The 16059-nt window shown below is 36.9% G+C and overlaps 1 protein-coding gene across 7 annotated transcripts in view; it reads right to left on the reverse strand.

Moving 5' to 3' along the window:
* The window catches only part of DGKH (diacylglycerol kinase eta), a 165129-nt gene that overhangs the window by 56933 nt on the left and 92137 nt on the right, over window positions 1-16059 (reverse strand). For 6 of the 7 annotated variants that reach the window (XM_074329334.1, XM_074329332.1, XM_074329336.1 and 3 more), the window contains exons 5-11: window positions 12025-12129; window positions 11604-11736; window positions 6351-6457; window positions 5578-5703; window positions 2959-3061; window positions 1675-1834; window positions 24-132 (exon numbers count right to left, since the gene is read on the reverse strand). In XM_074329334.1, the coding sequence (XP_074185435.1) occupies window positions 24-132; window positions 1675-1834; window positions 2959-3061; window positions 5578-5703; window positions 6351-6457; window positions 11604-11736; window positions 12025-12129 (843 nt within the window). Of the gene's footprint in view, window positions 1-23; window positions 133-1674; window positions 1835-2958; window positions 3062-5577; window positions 5704-6350; window positions 6458-11603; window positions 11737-12024; window positions 12130-13273; window positions 13406-16059 lie in introns of those variants that run through there. The other variant, XM_019749800.2, reaches the window with a different exon arrangement.

The following is a 16059-nucleotide window of genomic DNA, read 5'->3' on the forward strand; positions in this document are numbered from 1 at the left end:
CAACGAGAAGAATCAGTACTTGCCTGTTTATTCAAGTTGAGCTTGTCAATTTCAGACAACACCCAACCTACACTTCCATCTCCTCCACACACAAGAATCCGGAAATTGTCAAACTTCTGGAATAATCTTAAACTGAAAGTAAAAAGTATTTTAGTGTACTATCCATCAATCAAATTCACTTTCCCCCACCCCTTTGTTATTCTGTATTTATCGGTATTCATGTCTAGGTTAAATGTAAGAACGCTTACAAGTTAATTATCCTATAAGATTCATTTGTGTGTAATTTTAACTCAAGAAAACCTCTTAATCATAAATGGGAAAGTGGACTGCAAGTATGAATGGAGATAAAATTGGGAGGAAAGGGAAGTGAGAAATGAGAAAACAAAAAAGCAGCAGAAGGATCCAGGAAAGAGAATGAACGGGAAATGATACAAGATGGTGAAAGTAGTGGTTTTCTTCTCCTCTTATTACAGGGCTATGTTGTTTCCTGGAGCAGATGACAGACCAGAGAGGGGAACGCGGGCACTGATGGGACAGTGGAGGCAGCTCCTAAAGAGACCCACCAAGTCGTGCCCAGGGACCACTTTTAAGACCCCGGCAGCTGCTTCTCCTCCTCTTCTACTGCCACTCCATCTTTTTACTCTGCCTTCCTTCATCTCCACTTTGACACATCCCACCTCCTGAATGTGCCTTTGTATACCTCCAGTATTGTGGCAAATCTAAAAAATATGTTATAGAGACAATCCCGAAGTTTCGCAAAGGGAGTTCCTTGGAATCTTAGAGAATGGGTAGGGAAAAATGAATGTCAAGGATAGAAGATACTGGAACTGTGAAGGATTATAAAACAGATGTACTGCAAAGAGAGACAAAGCTAACCAGTCACGTAAGAGACAAAGGTGAGGAGAAAGACCACATGAGGAAATGCCAGGACCCACATGAAAAATACCCATTCCTACTTTTGTGTTCATGTTGTCAGGTGACAGTGGAGCCCTAGAGAAAAGCTGACTTGGCATAAGTAAGTCAGAGAGAGATTGTAGGGCTCTGGTTCAAATGACACAGTATCACCCCTTCAACAAAAATTGTACAAATACACTAAAAAGGTATTAATAGTGCCCTCAAGGCATATATTTTCTCACTGAAAATACTATGTATTTCGTTTTCTGATTTTTTTGTTACATGACAGTGCAGAAAGCTGAAACAAACAATCAACAAAAGCATTTCTTTGCCATTTATATGAAATCCTTGAAGAACTGGCCCGAGACCCATGATAATATCTGTTCTTTGGTTAAATAATTGATTGTTTGTATTATCCAAAAATTAAGGCTAGCCTGCCATGCAAATCATTTTCTAAAGTTATTTTGCATTTCTATATTCACACAAGTTTATTTTTTTTAGAGCTAAGCACACTGTGAGTGCTTGTTTCATGCAAGAGATAGTCGAAAATATTTTCTCAACAAATTTTGGAGTTTTCAGCACATAAAGAAGTTATACAATATCAAAAAGGTTGTGTCAAAATTTATAATTAGAACTTTAACAAAGGGAGGAGTGGGAAGACCAACACAGAATGGTCTAAATGAATCTACAATTTTCATGAACTTAAAAGCCAGACAGACAGACATATTTCACGCTCAGTGCTACATTTCATTTAAATGAGATTTATCAATAATCAATTACCCTAAATAGGGACCTCCATTCATTAAATCAAACACCTGAGCCGGATTTAGTAACTGTTTAAATCGACGAAGGAACTTTACGCCTTGATTATCTCCACTCTTAGAATTGACAAAAACCAATAGAGGACTAACACAGAATGAAAATGTTGCTCTACAAAAACCTGTAAAAACAAAACAAAACACAGGATAAAATCAGTTAAGTACAGTTTTCTCAAACTATTAACAAAAATTCAGAGAAAAGGAGAGAGATTGATAAAAAATAAAGACCTCTGTTCATATTTTAACGATAAGTTACAATTTAGCTCCCCAAATGGAGATAGGTTTATTATTTACATACTAAGAATATAGAACTTAGCATTTAAAATATGCTTTCTAATGAAAACTCATACCAAAGATGGTAAAAGTATTCATCACAGGTAACGAGAGATAGACCACCTGCCTTAACACTTAATTGTAAGAAAAACCAATTGCAGTCAATACATTCTCATTTGTCAAAGAATTCATGTGTTCATATTCAGCATTATAAAATATTTTAACTGCTCCTTGATGAAGCCCGAGCAAATACTTTAAAATTTATAATAAACAACAAAACCTTGATGTATCAGGGCTTGGCGGGTAGGGGCTCTTAATAGCACAGTTTTAAAAAAAATCACATTTTTGAGGCTATCCTTATATCTATGAGATATATTGGCATAATTTACATAAAAGTTTGAAAATCATAAGGTACGCTATCAATGCAAAACATTAATATATGGTAAAAGTCTTTCATAATATGGTTTGCTTAGAAGAAAACTATTCCTTCCAAAACCTGTGCTGTGAACAGGTCCCTCAGTACTTACAACTAAGTTGTAAGATTCTGGAAAAAATGGATAAACTTATAGCGCTATAAAGCCCTGCAGTGAAACTATAGGAAAACAGATTTCTAAATAAGCGCTATGCTAACAGGCAGTTTCAATTATGGAGGGGGAAAAAAACACTTATAAAAAATTAACCTTTCTGGATTGCATTTCAGTACAGAATAATGATCTTAGTTTATTTGCTGAAATGTAAAGTCTAAAAGTCTTACAGAAATTCCACCAATGTGTTAAAAACTATGTTAGACTTTAATTTTAAAATGCTTTTTTAAAAAATTAAATGTACAGTTCAGCAATTTAAATGGAATCATTAGGTAAAAACTGACAAGAACAACCAGTTACAGCTCTATTTATTCCAGGGAAATAAATGTCCATGTGAACGTTCACTATACCAGGAATATACATACTTACACGACTGTACTGCTACCTACCGTCAGAATCGGTGCTGTTTAGTGCAATGGGAGGTATGATAGACACTTTACATTGGCCAAGTGGACACACAGGATGATACAAATCCTTGCAGGCAGTGTGTACCTAATAACAGACAAACAAACTTTTAAGAATCATAAAAACAAATCAACATTTAGTTACGTCATAAACTGATCTAAGGAAAGGGTAACTGACAATCAACTGCAGCACGAAACGTTCAGTAACTCATACATTATTTTAATGGCATGATACATATGGTCCTAAGAAATGGTCTGACTACTTTAGAGATGGGTATCTGATGGGGTCTGTGTAGCCTATTTGCACGACTGTCTCAGGCAAGGAGCAGACAGTGAATGAATGCCTGAGAGAGGAAGAGAAGAGAAAGGAGTGCAGAGGAGGGAAGGAGAGAAGCTAACGCATGCATTGACATCATAATCCACTAAAAAAAACAAAAAACCGATGACATCTGCCTTAGAAAATTCTTATAGAATTTAATGAAAATAAGTAAAATCTGTTATGTGTCTGCTCTTTCTGTAATGATTCTACGTATGTCCTCACCTCCAGAACCTTTAAATGTTTTAACTAGTAAAAGCAGACACTTCCTAAAACACTTATTTAATATGGCGTTATTCCATTAGTCCTTTTAGAAATCTGGCATATTAATTAAACATTTATCCAAAGTTTTGAGAAAATAACTGAAATTTAATAGTGATTCTTGTCCTGCTGGTGACCTACTTTTGGAGAGTTTCTCAATATGATTTATAATAATTAACAATCCAAAATAGATTGTAGAAAAACAAGTATTCAGATAGGAATAAAAAACATGAGAATGATTGAGCAAAACTGAAAAATATAACAATGTTAAATAAGAAAAGTAGAAGATATAATTGTATCTTCACTATTTTTACAAAAAAGGTAAAACTATGCCCAGAGAGCAGGCAATAGCTGGACAAATTCGATGCTAACTCATTAGGGTTGTGGAACTGCAGCTTGGTCTTGTTTTGTTTTTAACTAGATGACTGTGTTTCGACACTAAATATTCTGCTGTTAGAAATTCATATTTTAAAGGCAACATAATATGTAAATAGATAAACGACAGTGGATAGGAAGAAGAAACTAAGAGGGATATAAAAAGGCGAGAGGGGCTCAGAAACCGCATGTCTAACTGACACTGGGTGGGGCAGGAATGATTTCATAATAAAGTGACATTTAAGGCTGCCAGGAAAACAGTGAAAAGACACTCCAGAATGCCCCCTTCTATAATTTGTAACAATATTTCTATTTGTGAAAAATTTTAAAGGTGGGGGTGAGTAGAGTGAGCGAGTAAAAAAATCATAATTTACTCTAACTGCTAAAGTTAGTAACGTTTAAAACTACTGACTAAATACAAGTAGAAACCTAGATATTGCAGGTAAAGGCAACTTAAATGAAACCTTTCTAAAATACTTCATCACACACAATCTGCTTTCTCTTTAAAAAGCTACAAAAGAACAGCTGAAATTCTCAATGTAGAGAATTAGACTTCAGTAAATGTAGACTAAAAAGATAGCAGTAAGTGCATACACCGCTGGTTGTCCCCCCAAAAAGAAAGCTTAGGTGGGATGAAAATTTAAATCTTGTTTAGGGAGCACTCCTTTAAAATAAGGAATGGCAAAAGAGGGTTTTAGGGGTTGGGTTTGCACCAAAACTCCAAAGAGAGAGACTCTGTATTGCATTAAATAGGATAAGAGGAATAAAAAATAACACCTCTGGTTAATAAAAGCGGCAACAGATGAAGAATAACAAATGCATGAGGACGACGAGAATCATGTTGGATTTCAAAGTGAAAAGGAAATACAGATGACCCATCAGGGCTGACAAAAATATTACAGGACGCATTTTCCTCTGTGGCCTGTGGAATCAATCTCATGAAATCAACACGTCACACTCACATCTCTCACATTTGCTGATCTACACCATACTTACTAAAAGCAATAGTTTTGCCACCTTTTTTGGAGGTGGGGGAACTAACATCCAAGACTCAAAACAAGAGAAACAAATCAGCCCAATGCAAGGTAATCACTGTCGTAGTTGGACAGCACCCCCGGGTGCTAAGACAAGCCTGCACAGCTATTGCCCCCTCACCCCATTATCCTTCAGCCCCCACGCCACGCTTGGTTGGAGTGGGCTGAGTGCCCCTCTGCATACCGAGTGGCCCACATGCAGTCTTGCACTTGCCAGACAGTTTTAAAATATTTACTCAAATGCTGAGTACAGCACACGACTACTGGACTCGGCATTCTGTCTGTCAGAAAACACACACGGGATTGAAGCAAAATTACATTTTGCATGTCAGTCAGAATTTGGTGGCCTTCTCTATGCAACAGGTAGGAAAACAGGCCTGAAAATAACAAACTGCTGCATGTGACTAAAGCATAATGAAAAACAATAAAGCTGTGGGAAAAGAGGTCTTTAGACAAAGGAAATAGGTAACAAGAATAAATAGTACAAAAAGTGTATCTGAAAAGTAACCAGACAGCAAGTAGGACACCTGGAAAAAGATGAACATTACCAGGTGTGGGTGCCACCAGGCTCTGACATGAAAACGATATGAACGGAAGCTGATTGTAAAGGGCTCTCACCATCGTTTTACACCAGAGGCATTTCCAATCTTGCAGACGGAGGACGCTGCCGCACGTTTTGTCACAGACAGCACATTTGGCGCTCACGGGCAAGTTGCCCTCCAGCCACTGGTGAGGCATAGCCACCTGTGCAGTAGGAACAAAGGACGGTCAGATTAAAGACGGTGGAGGACACCATCCTGATCCCAGGGAAGGTACACAGTTATTTCTTACTCTATGGAATCAATAATAGGTATCATTCATGGCATTCACTCATTTACCCTACGTTTACTGAGCAGCTACTATGCCCCAAGCACTGCAGAGATACAAAGATAAGATGAAATCCCTACCCTTCAGGATCTGTAGTCTCCCTGACACGAGAAAGACACGGAAAGGCATTATCACAGTGATCGGAAGTGTATTAGAGATCTGCATGCAAGCTGTGACGCAGGCAAGGTTTTGAGGGGCGGAGGACACTAATGAGAGGAGGCCCCAAAATCTGAAAGTAAACATCAGACCAAAGCCTAAAAGAACGTCTTAGCTTGTGGGGTGAGGGTCTGCAACAGCAGCCCAGCATGACCCTCCTAAGCTGCATTCATATTTCCCTCCAAAGTCAAGAGCTGAAGGAACCTATGGAGGATCTAATTGAAAATAAAAACTCGTAATTAGCCAACTTCTTCCATTTAAGACTAATAGTAAATACTCCTGCTTAACTCGCTGCCATTATTTTCCACTGGGCAGAAAATAAGAGAGCGGAGGTGCTCGGAGGAGCTCAGAGATGGAACAGGGCTTACTCCATCCTCGTCTTCTATGATGTCCTTCCCAACGGAGGCCAGTGTCGTCCACTTGCAGTTATTTGTTGCCCTCACTGCACACCTTTTGTGAGCCTTGAATTTACACACTAAAAAAACAAAACAAAAGGAAACCATTTCTAAACGAATGTGTACTTCTGCACCAGCGATAAAAGGAAATCACAGCATGACATTTTAAAAGGGGCGATAGAAAGAAGACAATATTTTAAAAAGTTTAAATTACTTTCAACAATAGTGATGGCATTCTATAAAGCAAATATGGCTATGTATCTATGGAGCACTTTTATAAAGCTATAGATTGCTACTTAGAGAGATTCTACTTAGTCATGAAAGAAAAAGAGAAAGGAAATAAATACAAAAGAATTTAGTTCTTGAGGACAAAGCAACAACATACACACAGAGACAGAAAGAGACAGAGAGAGGGAGAGAGAGAGAGAAATAAAGTTCACTAAGACAGAGGTAACAGCCTATTTCTTAATCTGAGCGCTGATTACATAAACGTGTTTTACTTGTGAAAAATCCAACAAGTTGTACCCTTCTGAGACTTAAAATAAAAAGCTTCAGAATACCATTAAGATAAAGAACAAGAAAATTCAAAGGAGTTTTAAATTGCAAGTATGTCAAGAAACTATGCATCATGGGAAACAGGCTGATAAGGGTCACAAAGATGGCAGAATCCTTTGAAAGTACTATGTTGGGATGACTACGTTATAATGTAGAGGAATGAAATGATGAAGTGATGGTCCCACTACATGCGTCACTAATGCTCCCCAGCCAAAGTATCATAAAGGAACCTATGGAAAAAAAAAAGAAAAAAAAAGAGGCAGTGAAAACTATAAGACATCAATGAAAGAAACTGAAGAAAACATAAATAAATGAAAAGATATTCTGTGCTGATGGAGTAGAAGAAATAATATTGTTAAAATGTTTACACTACCCAAAGCAATCTAGAGATTCAATGCAATGTCTATCAAAATTCCAACAGCATCTTCCACAGAATTAGAACAAACGAGTCTAACATTTACATGGAACCACAAAAGACCCTGAATAGCCAAAGCAAGCTTGAGAAAGAACAAAGCTGGAGGCATCACACTCCCTGATTTCAAACTATAGTACAAAGCTACAGTAATTAAAACTATATGGCATTGTCATTAAAACAGACACATAGAGTAACAGAACAGAGAGCCCAGAAATACACCCAAGCATATATGGTCAACTGGTTTATGACAAAGGAACCAAGAATATACATACAATGGGGAAAGGACAGTCTTTTCAATAAATTGTATTGAGAAAACTAAATATCCACATGCAAAACAATGAAATTGGACTACTATATTATACCATATACAAAAATTAACTCAAACTGGATTAAGGACTTAAATGTAAGACCTGAAACCATAAAACTACTAGAAAAAGGCATAGGTGTAAACTTCAAGAGGGACCACATCAAATTATAAAGCTTGTGCACAGCAAAGGAAATAATCAACAAAATGAAAATTCAACCTACTGAGAGAAATAATAAACCTACTGGGAGCAATAAATGCAAATCATGTATCTGATAAAAGGTTAACATCCAAAATATAAAAAACTCATATAACTCAATAGCAAAAAAACCCAAAAAATCCAATTAAAAAATGGGCAGAGGATCTTAAGAGACAGTTTTCCAAATAAGACATACAGATGGCCAACAGGTACATGAAAAGGTTCGCAACATCACTAAACATCAGGAAAATGCAAATTAAAACCACAATGAGATACCATTTCACACTTGTTTGAATGGGTGTTAGCAAAAACCCAAAAATTTACCAGTGTTAGTGAGGAAGTGGAGAAAAGAGAACCCTTGTTTACTGTTGGTGGGAATGCAAACTGGTGCAGCCACTATGTAAACAGTGTCGAGGTTCCTCAAAAAATTAAAAATAGAACTACCATGTGATAGAGCAATCCCACTTCTGGGTATTTATCTGTAGAAAATGAAAACACTACTTAGAAAAGATGTCTTTCTGCACCTCCATGTTGATTGCAACATTATTTACAACAGCCAAGACATGGCAACAACCTAAGTGTTCATCAACGGATGAATGAATATAAGGAGAATGCGGCACATATATACAATGGAATATTATTCAGTCATAAAAAAAGAATGACATCTTGTCATTTGAGACAACAGGGATGGACATTGAGGGCAATATGCTAAGTGAAATAAGTCAGACAGAGAAAGACAAATACTGTCTGATCTCACTTATATGTGGAATAAAATAATTGGGGAAAAAACACCCAAACAAGCTAATAGAGAACAGACTGGTGCTTGCCCAAAGGGGCGATATGAGTGAAGGGGGTCAAAAGGTACAAACCTGCAGTTATAAAATAAGCAAGTCACAGGGATATAACGTATAGCATTGTGACTATAGTTAATAATACTGTCCTGCATATTTGAAAGTTCTGAAGACAGTGAATCTTAAAAGTTCTCATCACAAGCAAAACAAATTTCTGTAACTGTGTGGTGACACACATTAATTAGACTTATGCTGGGAATTGTTTCACAATATATACAAATATCGAGTCAAAAAAAAGAGAGAAATAAGAGGAAACAGCAGTACATATATGAAAAACAAGTAAACCACAGATTATGTGAAAAATTAACCCTTGCTAAATGAAAATCAGAACTTTATGAATAAGCTTACTTTATCCTTCTATGGACACAAATTACCCACGTTAATGGACGCTGATGTTACACAAGTTTCCGACTTTTCAGGTAAATATTTAAAAGTAGAGATCACTTCAGTGGAAATATAATAAGGTAACTGTTGCTTAAATTCTAAATGTAAGATGGCTCCTTTTCACATGATTTTGGAATTTCTAACACAAAGTCATTAATAAACTTGAAATGATGGGTTACACACCATTCTTTTTAAACAAACCCAATTTGATGTAACATGAAAACAAAAGGGTCAGGTCGAATAACTAAGATTTCTATAGCCTAATGTTCAAAATGCTTCAGATACCATGAATGAACATATTTCAAGGAAGAACCAATCTGGTCCTTCCTTGAAAAATGTTAGTCTATAGACACTGGAAGCATTTCCATTGCCTGCTCTTTTGTGTACAGTGACAAATTCTTTCATGGAAGTTGGACTATTTTTGTGATAGATGACTTGTGACTCGAGCACAGACTTCATAACGAATACAACAATTTTCAATTGAATTTTATTGCTGATAAACAACAGTGTAAAGAAAGAACACTATAGCAAGTATGTTTAGTTTGAAAAACAGTTTTAGTAGACTGCTCCCTTTGGCTCCAGTACAAGTGACTGTTTTAAAACTGGTTACTTAGTGTCTCCAGGCCTTTTTATCTGTTTCTCAAAAGTGTGGTCCTAGTTTTAGGTTTATCTGCAACACAACCTTCAGGCTGCTTTTTAAGTACAAATAAGTACTTGACATTAATGGTCAATAACTGTTTTCAACAGTTTTGAATAACTGTTTTCAAAGAAGAAAGTAAAAGAGGGCAACAGGGTATAATTTCATGGCCTTTTGAAAAATCTGCCATTAAAAATCAAACAGTTCATTAAAAATAAAAATCACAAATTTGTAATAATAAAGTGTTTTATGAAACGAGTCTTGAGAACTGCAAAGTTGCTTACTGTAACTACTACTACTACTAATAACAACGAACCAGACTGTAATTATAGTCACTAAGAAACAGAAATAGAAATGATTAATAGACCCCTTAATTCTGTTAGGGAACAAATAAATTTCTCCAAACAAATTATTCTGAAATAAAGCAGCTTTCCCTGACCTGTAAAGCCGTTATTTTAAAATTCCAGGACTTAAAAAATATACTGACATGTAACAAAATTATGATGTTTCTTATTGCAATAGTCATTCAGTCTTTATCACATTGAATCTTTATATGTTCAACAGTGGTTAAGATAAAAAATACCACATAATATTACAGACCTGGCAGGAGTTACTCAGAGCCATAGGACTCCTTTAAGATTATTATTCAAGTCATAAAGGCCAATAATATCTTTGTTTGGAATCATTCTTTAAATCTAAAAAATGTTTACTGCTTCCTCCAAATGTTCATTTCCATGAATTTTAATGCATTAGGGCCATGATGCAATTTACTTGATAAATTTCTTAGAGAGCACAGTTAAAATTTCGACAATGTACTTGGCTAGAAATGTGGTTTTATTGTATGCATTCTCTCATTTAATTTCCATAGTGTTCTGTGAGCTGTAAATGACTTTTATGCCCATTTTACAGATGAGGAAATGAAAGTCTGACAGAGTTAAACTACTTCTGCTGGTTACAGTTTGTGATGCTGGAAGTGGGAGTGGAACCCAGAGGGTTTAAGTGAAGAGCTCTGTTCTTACCACTGTGCTATTTCATATTAAGCAGCTGAAATAAGGACACATCTCAGATCTTATCATATAAAGGAAATGAAAACTGGCTCTATTTATATTTTATTTAATCATAATAAAGTCATATCCAAAATTACTTAAGAATTATTCTTTATCAGAGAAAAAAGCTAGTAATAGTATTACATATAGTCCAAAAAGTAGTACACCAAAAAGTATGACCACTGAGGCATGAAATTAAGTAAATCTAAAGAAGTCATGAGTTTTCTCTTGTCAATTATTAATGTATTTCGTCACTGCTCTTAAATTTAAAAATAACCCACAAATCCTGTAATGAAAACTACAGCATAGGCCTTATTTTTTAGAAAAGTTTAAAGAAATTAAAAAGGATGGCATCAGTTTAAATTAAACGTAAATGAAATAAAAGAAAACATTGAAAACAATGGAATGTAAGTAACAATCAGAAATTCTGCCAAAGAGTATATATACTGTCCTTGCACAAAGTTTTGTTCTCCATCAGAACGGAAAAAGAATACTAGAAAAAGAGAACAATACGCAAAGTCTAAAGAATTCTTTTATTCCTAGCTACTAGTTCTTCAGGAGTGAAAAGCTACATTTTGATTTACACTTCCTTTCAAATGATTTTAGATGATCATTTCCTGATCCAACGTATTTCCAGAGACAGTCCTAGGTGTGCAGAGCTCCACTGGAAACTACAATAAAACGTAAACACAACGTTCCTGCTGAGATGCTCCCGGGTCCTGCTTCCACCTGGGGAAATGCTTTCCTGCGACCCCTTTCCTGCGCTCACTTCTCCAAAGGACCCACAGCAGCATGTTTACTAGATGCTCAACAGACATACGCGACGCCACAGTACCTTCGCAGGACAGGCCATGGGATGTGACCCCAGAAAGACTCTCTCGGCACACGTTGCAGAAAGTGGGTCGGGCATGGGAGCAGGCGTACCAGTTGTGCGTCCCTGAGAAATGTTCCACGTTGAACTGGGCCACCTGGAAACGAGACGTTAGCACAGATTTGCCAAACAAGAGGACGAGACGGCAGACGCTTAACATTTGGAATGCAGGCGGTTAGGACTAAAATTTCAAATCCGTAATTTATAAAACTAAAACACTTTAAATAAAAAAAATTAAAAAATTAAAAAAAGGCGGCATTAGGTTTAAACAAGTTGCTGAATGACTCCAGACATACTTGTTTTTGCAGAATACAGCTTTAACTCTTTTGGTTAACATGTATTGACTCTCTAAGAACACGAGAAGACAGAAGAAATGGTACTTTGCCTCATACGGTTCTCTGGTCTGCACAGACTTCAGTGAGCTGATCCAGTCTTCCATCTCCTTTCTGTTCTCAGCACAGAGCATTAGTCTTCTGAATGGAGTGATTATCTGAAAGGGATAATTTAATCTAATGATTGTTAATAACCAACAAGAGAGAGGGTTGCAAAACCTAATATCTTACATGGTATTTCCATTTCTAGTCTCTGAGTCCTTGTTTCCTTGATGAAGAAAATAAGAGTCTCTGTAACGTAAATGAGTTTATTTATCTGACAACGAGTATGATGCAATGTGGTCTACGAAAGAAAAATTCTAAGGAATCTTTTCTTGTTTTTTATCTCATTGCTTATCAGGCTTTTTAGCCCTGTATGCCTACAAACCCCAATACACAATGTATTCTTATTTCATAAAATGTATCTTGAAAGTTGATTTTAAATATACTTCAAAAGTAATTCATAGTAAGCTTAGATTTAATACAAAGCTATCAATATGGAATTTTTTTAAAAAATTGAAAATCAAACGAACTATTAAATGATTTTATAATTGGTTTAAATGGTATCAAGAATATTGTTATTAAGTATTTATGTATTTCTATTTCTATTTTAATAGCATTTACTTGAAGGATTGTTTCCCATTGCATAGAATTCCACTGTACCACTTTTTAGTGGGAGAAGGAGAAAGAATTAGCATAAAACTCATTTACTTGGCTTTAAGGGAAAAAAATAATTGTGACTTTCATCTTTTTTCACGTCAATAAAGAAAGCAAAATTACATTAAGAATCTTAAAGCAAAAGTATGAAAACTTCATGCTGTTATAGCACCAAAGGTAATTCAAAGCAAGATTCTGGAATGACTGGAAAGAAACCCTATTTTTTGTACGAATACGATATTCTGGTTGTAATTTTTAAGTTGCAAAGTCCTGAGCATTTACTGCAAAGAAGGGACTGTTTACTTACTTGTGGAAGAAGAGCAGAATGTTACGTCCCCACCCAGAAACGATTTCCAAATCATAAATTACATATTTATATAGCAAATACATTTTCTCAGGTGAAATGCCATTTGATCAAGTGATAACCTACATATTGCATAATAGAGCAGATTTCGCAAGTCATGAAAAAGCAATAATCAGCTTAAAAAAAAAAAAGGAACCCTTCCCAAAAGGAGTAAACTAGTAAGCCTCAATCACTACTGCTTTTCTTAGAAAATAAGTCCATTATTCAAAGCTATAGAGATCAGCTGAATCTTAGCTACTCACCAGTCACTGCCTCCTCTCATTTGTCATTAGTTTAAGGCTACACAAGCCTTCCTTAACCAAGAGACCTTTGATACATCTGACAGCCACTGCTACTTAAATACGGCCGGCCAGAATCACAGGGAGGACGTGCCAGCCCTTCAGCTGTGGGTGCTTGTTAATGGCACATGAAATTGAACAGAGCCAGCCCTTTACATTTCCTTCTGTTTTCCCCTGCCCTCTTTGCATAAAGCTTATTAGCAGTTGGTCTCTTCTCTTCATGAATAAATAGTTAATGTAGAGGGCAGTGCCTCTCTCATTACTTAGGAGCCAAATGGATGCTTTATTTCTTCCAAATGTTTTTCTGGGACAGCTCATCAAATGCAAAAAAGAGATACCATTAAATCCTAATACACTCCTGGTCTGTGACGACTGGCACGGCACTCTAGAAATCTCCAAGTTTCACTGGACTGAACACATCTTCTATCTACCATTCCATCCATCCATCCATCCATCCATCCATCCATCCATCCATCCATCCATTTATTCATTCAGCTATACTGCAGGACGTAACTGTAAGGATTCCCTGTCTTTTGTTATGATGTTATAGTGAGACAAATATTATTCAGATAAATAAATGAGGTTTGCTATTTTATTCTTTAATTTTGTTTTTTGTTTAATTCTAAGTAAAGCAAGATGTCTGATGGTTCTAACTATGTTTAATGCCTTTCTAGTCTTTAAAAGTCACCAAGAATTCAATAAAAAGGGAGAAGAAGGATAGAACAATAGTTTCTCATTTTTCTTGTCACTTTTGGAACTACGTAATGCCTCCGTTCTAAAGGATTTCAGCAATATAAATCATGCATGTATCTTACACACAGATGACAGAAAACGTACACATTTATAATCTCTCCTTTTTAATAAAAATTTGTTTAAAATGGACAATCATGAGCAAGAAAAGATTGTAACACATTTTTTAAAAAATGAAGTTAAGAGCCAAAAAAGCAATTATAAATAATTTTGATTTAGGAAATGTACTGATTATAAAGTTACATTTTAAAAAGTGGGTATGAAAAATAAGATCCTTCATAAATCATGCAATGCAGAGATGTCTGGCTTTGCGGCTGCACCACCAAAAATACCCTGCGAGCAGCCCAGAGCTGTCTGTGCTGAATGGAAAACAAGGCGGCCCAGCAAACCTGTAGCGTCTCCCAGACTGACCCTTTCCCCTCTAAGGTAATCCCTCATCAGGCCTTCAACGCAGAGCCCTCTCCCCACCTTGTATTTAAATTCTTCCCTAACCCCAACCTTTGGAGGAAAGGGAATGACAGGCGTTAACTGACAGGCTCTGGTTGCACCCTCACGGAACCCCATTACACCACACTGGTTTCTCATCCAAATCTTTACCAGGAAAACATCTGGGGAGCAGCAAGAGGTGAAAATGATCTGTTTCTTACCCTGAAAGCATATCCGACCTAGCCTCTATTCTGACTAGCAGGGTGGAGAGTCTGAAGGACTGAGGGGAGGCGGAGAGGGGGCTATTCCCAGGGAAGACTGAGCCTGTTGGCGGACAAGGCTAGGATGGTCCTGGAACTAGACGGCTTTGTACATTTCTTGAAGAGTCTGCAGCTGAAACGTCCCCTAGTCCATCCTTACCTCAGCCCCCTTTCATTGTCTCTGCCCACTACTCCAACATCTCCAAATAATATTTTTCCAGGCTCATCTGAACTTACTTCAGTAATTAGTTTTTTCAAGCTCTAACCACCACTCCCAGCTGAGACTCCAGGACACATCTGTCTGTCTGTCTGTCCATGCACCCCAGCACTAACCGAGCGTGTGCTGCAGGCCAGAGCCCAGGGCTGCAAACCATATGGTCTTTAGCTTAACAATCTAGGAAGAACACAAGGCAACAAATCAAGGTTCACTTGTCTGAAAAAGTGTCCTGCAAGTCAGAATACGAAGGCGACACATCTGATCAGCTTGTTTTCGTGAATGCTACCTCAGATAACATACAAACTCTTCATTAGAGACGTTGCCCCATTGTGAGAGTTACTGGCCTATAAGGGTTAATCAACAACAGTATTATAAGTGCATAAGAATCAAGAATTTCCCAGTCTGGTGAAGCACGTGCCCTCATGAGAGAGAACCTGGCAGAGAAGATGACCCGGCATGAACAACATAAAATGCTACAGAGGAGTAACACTATGGTTAAGACTTTAAGTACATAAATATGCACAGGAGAAAAAGACGGCCAAATCCTATGCGGGTTATCGTTTAGTGAAGGAATTACAGATAATTATGATAATTTTTTTATTGGTGTGTCTGCAGTTTCTAAAATAAATATGTAGTATTTCTATCATAAAAACTTACTATTTTCTACTAACAGAAGGATGGAAATTTACAATTTAAAAATTTGCACTGTTCCAAAGCAGGAGTTCTCAAACTCTGCTGCACGTTACAATCATCTGGGAGATTTTCAAAAATCCCAGCGTCTGGGCCACACGCTCTCCCAATGAACTCAGAGCACATGAAGGTGGGACCCACCTACCAGCTACTGTTGCTTTTTTTCAACTCCCAGGTGACTCCAAAGTGTGGCCAAGTTTGCTAACCAGTGTTCTTCAGGTATTTTATTGTCCCCCATGACACTGTTAGAACTTGAACGATGAGAGAGGTTTCTGCCTAGCAGTAAATTACAGGGAACTGCTAATCTGTAAATTCACAGTTGGGAACCAGTACTGTAACAGCGGAGTGATTCAGAGCCCCAAGTCTGGGGTCAGTCTGCCCCAGCCTGAATGCCAAAAGCATCCTTC

This window comes from Rhinolophus sinicus, linkage group LG04 (assembly GCF_036562045.2).
Source record: "Rhinolophus sinicus isolate RSC01 linkage group LG04, ASM3656204v1, whole genome shotgun sequence".
Lineage (NCBI taxonomy): Eukaryota > Metazoa > Chordata > Mammalia > Chiroptera > Rhinolophidae > Rhinolophus > Rhinolophus sinicus.